Source organism: Platichthys flesus, chromosome 22, assembly GCF_949316205.1.
Source record: "Platichthys flesus chromosome 22, fPlaFle2.1, whole genome shotgun sequence".
NCBI classification, from domain to species: domain Eukaryota; kingdom Metazoa; phylum Chordata; class Actinopteri; order Pleuronectiformes; family Pleuronectidae; genus Platichthys; species Platichthys flesus.
The window spans coordinates 9,039,434-9,050,637 of NC_084966.1; the positions used below are offsets into that span (position 1 = coordinate 9,039,434).

At 42.0% G+C, this 11,204-nt stretch overlaps 1 protein-coding gene across 1 annotated transcript; it reads right to left on the reverse strand.

The window, feature by feature from the left end:
- Positions 1-3,214: 3,214 nt before the first annotated feature.
- LOC133933207 (protein downstream neighbor of son homolog) lies at positions 3,215-9,264 on the reverse strand. The gene is made up of 12 exons (XM_062380150.1): positions 8,737-9,264; positions 7,971-8,045; positions 7,642-7,842; positions 7,327-7,505; positions 6,535-6,610; positions 6,332-6,434; positions 5,399-5,486; positions 4,936-5,088; positions 4,620-4,818; positions 4,454-4,523; positions 4,165-4,292; positions 3,215-3,933 (listed from the first exon to the last, which is right to left on the reverse strand). Exons 1-12 carry the CDS (start codon positions 9,160-9,162, stop codon positions 3,793-3,795), a joined length of 1,839 nt encoding a protein of 612 aa, XP_062236134.1. The 5' UTR covers positions 9,163-9,264; the 3' UTR covers positions 3,215-3,792.
- Positions 9,265-11,204: the final 1,940 nt, after the last annotated feature.

The window sequence follows — 11,204 nt, forward strand, 5'->3', positions numbered from 1 at the left end:
TCTGAAATTGAATTACATATTTGTAAAATCACTGAATGGCATTGTACCATGTCTCCCTCCTAATCTCCGTTCTGCAAACCCATTTTTGCTGGTATATTTCTTTTTAACAGATGTTTGTTTTGTCTTTATTTGATCCGTTGTCTTGTGCTTTAACTTGTTTGAACATGTAATTGCACTGCATGCATGTTCTGTTTTTATGTCTGTGATATGTTTTGTTTTTTACCCCCTCTCAAAAATCTTAGGATCTGCTCTTAGATCCCAACGGACTTGATTTCTAGTCACTGTCCTCCTGTCCTCTGAAAGAAGAAGTTGTTTGGACGCTGTCTGTTCCTGTTTTACTGCTGCTGGAATATAGAAAGTATTGATGCAGATTTACAACTACGAGTACAGTCTGTATCTGATTTCTTTGTACTTGTCCCATAACTGCAAACAAATCCATGTAATCTGTATCCATGAGTCTTTCTACTGATGGTGCACTAACAAAATGCATGCACAAAAACACGTTGCTACTTGCAGGTGGGAAACCCCGGGTGAAGTGAGGTGTGAGGGAGGCTCAGCTTTGCCCTGAGCACATTTATCCAAGCCCTGCTTCAGTTGACAGGCGGACCCTTGTCACGACCGGTTGCAACATCACAGACTTTCTGTCGGGGGGGAATCCAAAGAGGAATTCACCTGTTGACCATTGTGTAACCGTCATGTTCAGAAACTCAGGTTGAAACCAAGCATTTCTCACAATGAGCGGCACTTTGTGAACTCCCTCAATAACCGGAAGAAACCTGGAGCAGAAGCAGACTGGGTGTGGGCGGCCGTCTGCCTCCAACAACGAGGACTGTTGCCTGTCATAGGAAAATAAAAGAAGAATGTAAGATGGCATTGGTCATGTGGCACTGTTGCAGAGCCACACAGGTTTTAGGAAGGTGGCTGGAGAGGATGGATTCACCTATTGTACTGCTGCAGTTAAATGCAAAAGGTGGAAATAGCAAAATGAAAAGGTCATTATTCTTCTGATATGCTTTGTCCCCACATGCCCACTAGGGCAGGGGTATAGAACTAAAATTTAAAGAGGTCCAGTTTGAGAACATTTCTTGAAGCAAAGGTCCGGAAGATCATACTTTCTAACTATTTAGTGTGATATATATTTAAGTAGCCTGGTAGTTGTATCAGCAACTGCATGTACTCAATACCTGATACCTGAAGCAAATGAATTCAGTACGCTTCAATAAATTTTGTGCTGATTAGTGAGCCTTGAACGATGTTCGGTTTTGATAATGTTCATTGTGGAGAAAGCGGCCTCGCAGTTGCATGTTGAGCCAAACATGATCAAGATGTACAGGGGCTACTTTCCTCAGAGCTGAGAAAGCTGTCTCAGAGACCATTTGGAGCCAGAAAGGGGATGGGGGGGGGAGGGGGGGGGGGGGGGCTGGGAGAGCGCCCTCACCTGCACCACGGAGGATCAATCAGCGCAGGTGAGAGCTGTTAGCTGATTGGTCACACTCCTCACACTTAAGTGGCTCAGGGCGACTCAGAGACTGGAGACCTGAGAGGAGCCGGACAAAACTGAAAAGCTAGTCACTTTGTGTGTGATTTAAGTATTTGTGTGTACACGTGATTTAATTATTTGTGTGTGTTGGAGTGCCCCGTGGCAAGCACGACTGCCACAGTCAGTTCTTGCAAACTGCTCTTACTATTATATATATTATATATATATATATATTCACCTATTCTACTGCTGCAGTTAGATGCAAAAGGTGGAGATAACATTCATATTGAAAAAGGAAAAACTGTCATTATTCTTCTGATGTGCTTTATGCCCACTAGGGGGTTTATGTTTCATCTGCAGCAGCTCAGTTTTCTTCCTAGCTTATCTTCTTTAGAACGGGAAACAACGGACCATCCTTTAGAAAGGATATTATTTTGACTTTCCGACTGCAGCCCTTGTGTATGCTTCAACCACATTCAACCCAAACCTCACAGGACTCAACTTAAATTGTCTCGAAGGGCAACCGGTTTTGCAGCAAGACATTGACAATAAAAACCAGGCACAACTTCAAAAACACAAAAGGGTAAAGGACGTAGAGGCACATTGTGTTGCAGATTCGGGAGAACAAGAGTGGTCTCTGGTTGACCTTAATATAGTTTATAAAAGTATTGCTAAAAATATTGTATAAAATATATAAATATCATTAAAAAAGCTCCTGGCCAGAGAATAGAGAGGACAGGTCAATGGGAATCGCTTGCATTTTAGGATTGATAGAAAGGACTCATGAGTAGGGTTGCAGAATTCCGGGAATATTCAAAGCTGGAAACTTTCCATGGGAATATAAGGGAACTAACGGGAATTAACAGGAATAAACTGGAAATTGTGTGGGTAATTTATACTAACTGTATTTACATTGTCATATACAGACATAACTATAAACATTTTGTTTTGTCATAGGCTGATTTGAGCCCTGAGGAAACTTTGGGCACTTGACTATATGCTTCTGCATCTTTGTGTCATTCTTAACATAGGTTTTGCACAGTATTTACAAATGCACACAGCCTTTCCTTCTACATTGGCTGGGGTGAATGTCTAAAAAATCTTGTAAAAAAACACTAAAGCAATGCTAGAGATATAAATAGTTGGCCAATTGGAATCGTCTTTACAAATATTTTACAATTGATGGATAAATGAATAGACAGAGGCTAGATGAACAGATGAACAGATCCTCAATCAGCATGCTAATATATTTCCCCCAGTAATATCATTGAAACTTACCTGACTAGTCCTCCACACTACAGCAGGCCTCAATAGCCCTGCTGTAGTGTGCAGGATGCTGAGAATTATCTGTGCATGTGATGGAGAAATGCACAGTGGAGGGTTGAAATTCAACGTGCAGCATGTGCAGCATCCCAAACATCTCTAAAATAGTTTCAAATTAGTGCTCAGCGTTTAATTTGTGTATTTTTTTTTTCTTCAAAATTTCCCCAAATTCCCAAGCTGGGAAATTTACCAGGAATTTTCCGGCCCTTTGCAACCCTACTCATGAGTCTCATCGACATTAAACTTTGCCAAACTTTGTCACTTTCATTCCATCCTTCACCCCTTCCATTTGATGAAATTATGTCACAATCTGTTTATTCTTCCAAATGCAATTTCATGGCACAAACGCTTCTCAATCTGTAGTTCCTCATTAGAAGCTCTAAAGAAATCATTGACAAAGTTTGGTGAGGAGTTAAATTATTTATTTTCTCTTGATGAAAAATAGTTCAACAACATTCTGTCATATATGCTTTCATTTCATGAAGAATAAAACGGAGGAAACGAGCCAGGCATCAGCCGGTAACTGATTCTTTCAAACTTTAAATGGTGTTTCTACAAGCTTTCCAGAAAGTTTGAATCTTACACAACTGAGGCATAAACCGCATACACATCTCTTAGGGTTGTTTTCAGAATAAAAAGCTAAAAAATGATTCCAGAGCATTCAATTTATTCCCTGAGCAATCCAGTCCCAAACACCTGACAACATGTCACAATGCAACAATAGATTTTCATTCATAAAAGCCAAACTGAACAATCAATTTCCTCTCAAATAAAAAAAATAATAATCGAAAACAAATAAAAATTGATTTAAAATAAGCTGCCACAACAATACATTTAAGTGTGTTAAAATAAACTCAGAACTATTCACTCAATATAAGGACACAACTTTAAAAGAACGTAATGAAATAAAATCTGTTTGAAAAGACATTTAGAGATAAAAGGTGCACTTAAGATCAGATCAGAAATCAGTTCTCTCCCTGAGCAACCCTTCAGTTTTTCCAGGTGTAGCTGTAGTTGTTCAAGTTGATGTGTGTCAGAGCGGTCTTGCCCAGGCTCGAGGGCTGCTGCAGCTGCTGGAGGGAGGCGGGGTGGAGGCCACACCCGGACAGGTCCACGGAGCAGGGGGTGCACTGCGAACGCACAGACAGCTGGAGTGAGTGGATGTTTAGTCAGTGACCCCTGGGAGGTGGAATGCAGACACATAGCGCCACTCAACGGGCTTTACTTGTACAGTTTATTGCCTTTCAACCATTTACACGTTCGGGGTTCAGTGTTTTGCCCAAGAACATTTCATGTAGATGGGGAGCACTGGAATCAAACCGCCGGCGTTGTTCATTTAATTCTTCTATACAGAGTCTTACCTCTTGCTTGGCGTGCACGTTCATGACAGCAGTAGGTGCGTGCGTGTAGAGAGTAGCGGAGTAGTTTCCTTTCTGTGAGGGCCGAAGAAGGTTTGTGATGGTGTGGAGAGACGAGGGGAGGATGGGTCCTGCAGGAGTCAGAAAAAATCAATAAAATCAATGAAAGAAAAAATATTTGATCACTTATAATAATAATAATAATAAGACCATTTTCTTTGTGATCTGGAGTCTTGCAGTTGTCACACAATTCATTTTCGATAAATGGATCTTATATACTGCTGCTGTGTACCTGTGATCTCCAGACTGCTGATATTCTGGAAGCTGGAACCAACCTGGCACTTCACGTTCACACTGCGAGCCTGTAAAAACAACACACAAACACACACTTGTTGACATGCAATCATCTGTTTGAGTGTGTGTGTGTGTGTGTGTGTGTGCGTGTGTAGTGCCCAAACCTTCAGCGTTTGCATTGTAGCTCCTCTGAAAGCGCCGGGGGCCAGCAGGGTCGGGGGCAACCCAGCCTGGGAACCCGCTGAGGCCACCAAACCCTTGCAGTTGATGAGGAAGTTGATGAGGGTGAAAGTGTGAGATCCCTCCACACACACCACCGACTCGGGTTTGTGGTCCAGAGCCACAGTGTGACTCTCCTTACGACTGGAACCAGTGGTCAAGGAGCTTTAACCCGTTTTTGCTATAAATAAAACATGACGTGCAACGCTGAGGGTTGTTAGTCACGCAACACAAGTGAGCGTGGGGAAACTAGGAGGATACAGTTGTATGCTGATGCTGTCGGGCTTCTTGATTTTGTCCTGGATTCCCATCTCCTTCAGCCAGGAGAAGCTGCTGTCCTCGTCGTCGTTGTATCCTTCTTCTCCTCCCTCGTCCCCCTCCTGACACTCGACACCTTCTTTCAGCTCAGAGCACCTGCAATCAATCATTCAGCTCCTGCATTTAGTGTTTTCCTTTAACAACTATTGTGAGTATTGGTGTTATGGTGTAATGGCGTACACCCTATTTTTATATCCCATCTGCCAACATGGAGGTGACTGGCTGTATGACCTTTTACTACAGTCAGCACCAGGGGGCAATGCAGATGTTTTTTGGTTTACTTATGGCACTATCATGTCATTCTTCTTTGTGTAGTCCAGATCAAAACAGTGTTTTTCCTGTTCCCTAGAGCTGAATTTGTGTTGAGTTAAGACGAGATAAAGAAGATACAGGAAATCCGACTCACTCCTCCGATTTCTCATCCTGCCCATCCAGGTTCTGCGGGTCCTTGCTCTTCCTCCTGTCCTCCACTAGAGGGAGACTGAACTCTATACCTGAACAGATGAAAAAAGGGACAAATTGAAGTCAAAAGCGAACAAATAAGAAAACATGACTACTCATAACAATACATTTTGCTTGTACTTTTTCCATTATATTTGTGTTTGTATTTGATTAGATGAAAAAAGATGACGACGTTTAGTTGTACTGTTTCATCTTAAATAACCATAATAACAGAGGGGATTTGGTTGGTACTGTAACAGCATGGGTTTCCAAAGTATTGGCCATTGTTAAACGCATGCAATCTGCTAGCAATGAATGCTAACAACTGCTAACCATGGCCAATACTTTGTCAGACATTTGAAGTTGACGTCTTCACTGAACGTCAGGAGCGGGCGACTTTCTGTCCTCTGGTCTGACTCTGCTTGTTTTGTGTTATTTTATGGCATCAACACCTGACATTGTGTTCATATAATTGTTTAGTTATGACATTTTGTATCGTGTTTATATGCACATTTGACTAATTAGGACATTTTTATTGTTGAATAAAAAGCTTCTTTAGAAGGCTAAATAATTATTCTATTGAAAAATAATTGTTATTTAGAGATGATTATATTATATCTAAAATAATAAACTTGGTGAAATTACTGTATGTTGAGCAACAGCCCCTTTTGAGCATTTTCAGTGTATTTGAACATTACCTCGATAATACATTTTTTTAGGGTGTTAATGCAAAACATGGGTTCCTAACTTCAAAAAGGTAGAAAAACACAAAATACATTCATTGTGAATTCAAGATTTAAGCCCTTTTATATAGGATACGAACACTTCTAACTTATATCTAACTGGCAACTCCTAGTTAATGTATCCAAGCATTAATGTGCGTAGAGAAGCGACTCACCTTCAGCCTTCATTGCCTCTCTGAGACCTCGAGTTGTGGGAGAGATCAGGGCCGTGATGGGACTGGAACCACCGAGGCCTGCTGCCCTGAACAACACTGTAAACTGACCCCCACAGAAAAGAACACAGTAATAAATCTCATGTTCTGCTGTGACCCTTCGTAGCAACAGCATTTTGATTTATACGGAAAACTGAAGGAGCTACCTGATAGGAGCAGAGGTAGAAGTAAGGACACTGTCTGGCCTTCAGTAGACTGTAGAGGGATGACAGACTGACTGACCTGTGGAGGAGAGAGGAACAGAGAGAAAACACTAGGTGTCTAGGTCAATCACAGAGAAGCCGTTGGAAGAGAAAAACAGTTTTTGTTGGAAACCCGTTTCACAGAGTTGAGGAAAGTAGAAAACAGTTTTGTAATTTCGCACTTTAGAGTCTTTATAGGGGCAACCAAAGGTTAAGTTCCTGAATTACATTTTCTCGGCAGTACAAGATGCCAGTGTGGCTTGGGGACATCCTCCACAGGTGCTGGTGGACCACAGACTGGTTTTGGCCACCTGATGTTTTGTTTGTGTTTCCACCGTATGCATTATCATGACATGGCGACAAAGCCTACATAATAGAATTACTAGATACCTGACCAGAGCCCACCAAGGCTTGGGCTTGATCCAAAAAATTGTTAGTTGGGATCTCTACAGTTTGAATCTCTATTTACACAGCAAATGCCTGTTACTAAGGAAAACAAGCAATAACCATGTGTGACGGACAGGGTGACACAAATTCAGTGCAGCTTATATTTGCTGCATCAGGCTCGAGACGGGTTCAGATGGAATAAATAGAACGCCTGTCATATTCTGATGTGCCTTGGTTAGTTTGGTCTCTGGCTTGGATGGGTTCAGAAAGAAAAGCATAATCCAACCTGCTCTATGTTGTATAAAAGGTCCAACAATGCGGTAGAGTAGTGTTATGGATGTAGGTTAAAACCACTATCCCCAGCCTCACCATTCACTCATGAGACTCTGCTGCAGGGATGGATTTTGTGCCCAGGGGGTGCTCTTCCCTGTGAAGCGCCTCTCGGCATTGATCCTGGGGAACAGAGAGAGCCAGGGCAGGGAGGGATGCTGCCAGTACACCAGACTCTGCTGGAAGGCACACCGAAGCTCCGGGCAGGACCTGGGATCCTGCGGGGGGACAGAGGGGACACGATGAGTGACGGATTCTCTCTAAAATTAAACACCAGAGGCTGAGAATCATCATCTGGAAGAGACAAGGTTACTCACTGCAACATCAAGTGTAATAATGAGACAAAAAGGCTACCTGGAGAGTGTGAGGCAGGGTGGTGTACTGAGCTCTACAATGCTGGCTGAGCCCGAGAGCCTCCTCCTGGGCTTTGGGCTGCTCGGCCCACGACAGGGTGAGCGGGGAGGTGAAGAGGAGCCGAGTCTTCAGGCTCCAGTCGGCTGGATACTCTGTGCAGACGGGGGGAGCTATGGAGGCCGGAGCAATGGCCTGAGGACTCTGGGAAGAGAGCGTGGAGAGAACAGGTTGGACAATTAAACGGACACGTCAAAGTGAGGAAGAGACACACGTTTCGTATAAATGTAATACAAATAACAATGTGAAAAGTGCAGGATAAAATATACAACCTTCAGCAGTGGACTTTTAACCTCTTCTTCCTCTTCTTCAAACAGAGAGTCATCCTCAGAGACAGTGAGACACTTCTAGAGTAGGGGACAGACGAGTGAAAAGGGGAAATATGACAAAGTATGAAAATAAAGAAAACAAATGACCCGTTTCTATAATCAGAGTGAAGACACATCTGTCTTGTGAATACATTAAGGACATTCAAAATTAAAATGTGAACTTTGACAACTGTTTCCCCAATATGGTTTTAGCTGAGACTTCTGTGGTGTGTCAATAGTCAACAGTCAAACCAGTGAGTCACCTTTTTATATGATGTTTTGAATCAGAGGCGGGGCCAGAGGTGCAACAATCTGATTGGCCACTGTAGTGTCAATGTCCTGTCTTAGTCAGTTGCTCTTCCTTGTTTGTTTCAAATAAACAAATAGTAATTTATAAACAATACTTACACTAAAATGACACATTTTTTTTAAATAATTATTTATTTACATTTTTGGGGGAAATTCTAGATCAACCACCGATTTGAATATAGAGTTTGTTTGGATAGAAACTACTACTTTATTGATCCCCAGCCAGGGTTAATAAATAATAAAGACAATGTAAATTTAATAAAAATACAGACAATGTGTTTATGATGTACAACTTTGTAGAGAGATGCACTTGAGTAAAGTTTATGTATATGTATAGATGTAACATGTATAGACAGGTGTGTGTGTGTGTGTGTGTGTGTGTGTTCTTCACATGCATTATAAGTGTAGTATAACAGCACACCTTAAAGGGAACATCCCGGTGCTCGTGTCTCTCTGCCTCGGTCAGGATTGCGCTGAAGGATGAAACTCCTCGACACTCTCTCTTTGTTGACATGTCCTCGTCCTGCTGATCGTCTGCAGCGTCGCTTTTCACGTCGTCGTTGAAGATGTGTATTTTCTTTTTGGGGCTGTACGTGTTTTCGATACTCGAGAACGGGTTCCTGCGTTTGGTTCCAGCTCCGGAGCGGCTCTGGTTGCTGAACAGCGGTCCGGGGGAGAACGGCCGGACACACGCCGGGGACGAGCCGCTTTGTCCCGGGCTGCCCGTGGACTCCTGCCCGCTCGGGCTGGACAGGACACCGGCGTCACTTCGGGATCTCCTCCACCTCTTCCGCATAATGTCCGCGGGTCGTTTGAAGTTGGGGGAATATCCTGCCTGCTGAGACATACTGCCGAGGGACTGTTTAGCAAGGTAGCTCAAACTGAAAGGCTGATCTGGAAGAAGACGGGAGCCGCTGCCGTTCTGTTATTGCGCCTTCCGCACTTAAACAAATTTGGCGCGTAGCGTGCTGACGTAAGGAGCCGCGCGTGATGCGGATTGGCTCGTACGAAAACGGAACTTCCGGTTTAAAACGTCAGGCCATCAAATAAAATGCCATAATTTAAAGGTTATAATAAATATTTTTTTACCTCGACGTAACCACCCCTCAAAAATCTAAAATATAAATAAATATGGTGTGTTACATCTCAATTATATTATTTATAAGATACTTCTCTTATCTACTGTTGACAATTACTGAACAAATTAACAATAATTTTATTTTGATAAAATGTTTGAGAATATTGTATTGTATCATATTATAACTTGTGTAAAACAACACGATAAATTATTTTAAAATGTAAGTTAATACTTCTTCTATCTTCTTATCTGTAGGCCATGGTTTATGTGTGTGATTTATGCTGTTGTTCTACCTCCTTGCCTAAGGGTGGTGCTGTTCACCGTGTCCTGTGTTTTCGCCTGTGTGTTGAGAGCTCTCCCTGATACCGATTTGACCTGATTCATAAAAAATATGAATTTGATAGGACTGCAATCTACTGGGGCACTGGTCATCCTTGAGAGAGGAGAAAAAGGGGAGTCAATTTATTGTCAAGCTCAGGTTTACCCTAGGCCGGGCTTAACAGGGTCATTTAACTTATGTTCGGCTACTTAAAAATATTTTTATACTTCTTATACTCACATATGGATATATACACATTCCCAGTGTTATTGATTGTGTAATCATATGTTAATTACACTAAGCAGATGAGTTATAGGGAATTAGCTTCATCAATTGGGGGCGACTTTTCGTGATAGTTAGGACAAAGGATTCAATTTAACAATTTAGTCTGCTGAATACAAATAAAAAGCGAAGTTATTGCAATGAATTATTATTATTATTATTATTATTATTAGTATTAAAGGTTCAGTGTGTAAGATTTAGGTGAAAGGGATCTATTTGCAGAAATTGAATATCAAATAATCCTAGTGATGTTTTCACTAGAGTCTAATCATCTAAATTGTACTAATTGCGGTTTCTATACGGATACAATGGGCCCTTTATATTGAAACACTTCATATTTACATCGTGAGCGGGTCTTCTCTACAGAGGTCGCAAAGTTTTTTACAGTAGCCCAAACTAAACAACTTCAGAGTTTGGATAGGGATGGTGAGGTGATGGGTATTCAGCTGCAACTTGCAACTTCATCACTAGATGTCACTAGATTCTACACACTGAACCTTAAAAAGTTTGGAATACAGCTGAACTTGCCATACCATTGCAGACTCCAGGGACACCCTGATTCACGACTGCACACAAAGGTCTCCGGTTAAACCATCGCCCACATATGAATAAATCATTTTTGAACAACTGGCCTGGTGTGTTGCTGCCCCCCCTTTACTTGCCATCACCACCTCTGTCCTGCTGTCACATTGATTAATAGGATATTATGTAAATTCTTGCTCCCTGTTAATTTCTTCCACATTTGTCAATAAGCTGGGTCATCAATCACATCTGAAGCTCAGCCAGGCACCAAACGATGGCTGCTGTTGGGAAATCAATTGCTGTCTCCGTTGGTCGGCCGGAGGCAGGAAACTAGCGCCTTAAGCATCAAAACGGTGATCGGTTTGATTGCTGATGAGTTTGAATGAAAGTATTTTGACCCCCACATGGACCTGCATCATAGCCCATGAACCGTCAATTAATAAGACTCAGTCGGAGGAATGCAAATTCATTTTCCTTAACCGCTGGTTTGCCCAGATTTGTCAGAATGGGAATACAAAAACTAATTCATGAGAAAAATGAGACCACACATTGAATTAGAGATCTGTGTAAACTCACAGCTTTACCTTTTTATCTAGAATAGATTTAAAGGTATTCGAAGCTGAATCACATTCCAGGACCAAACACTGGGATGTCAAAATGCAGTTTGACCTCTAGATGTCAGCGTAAT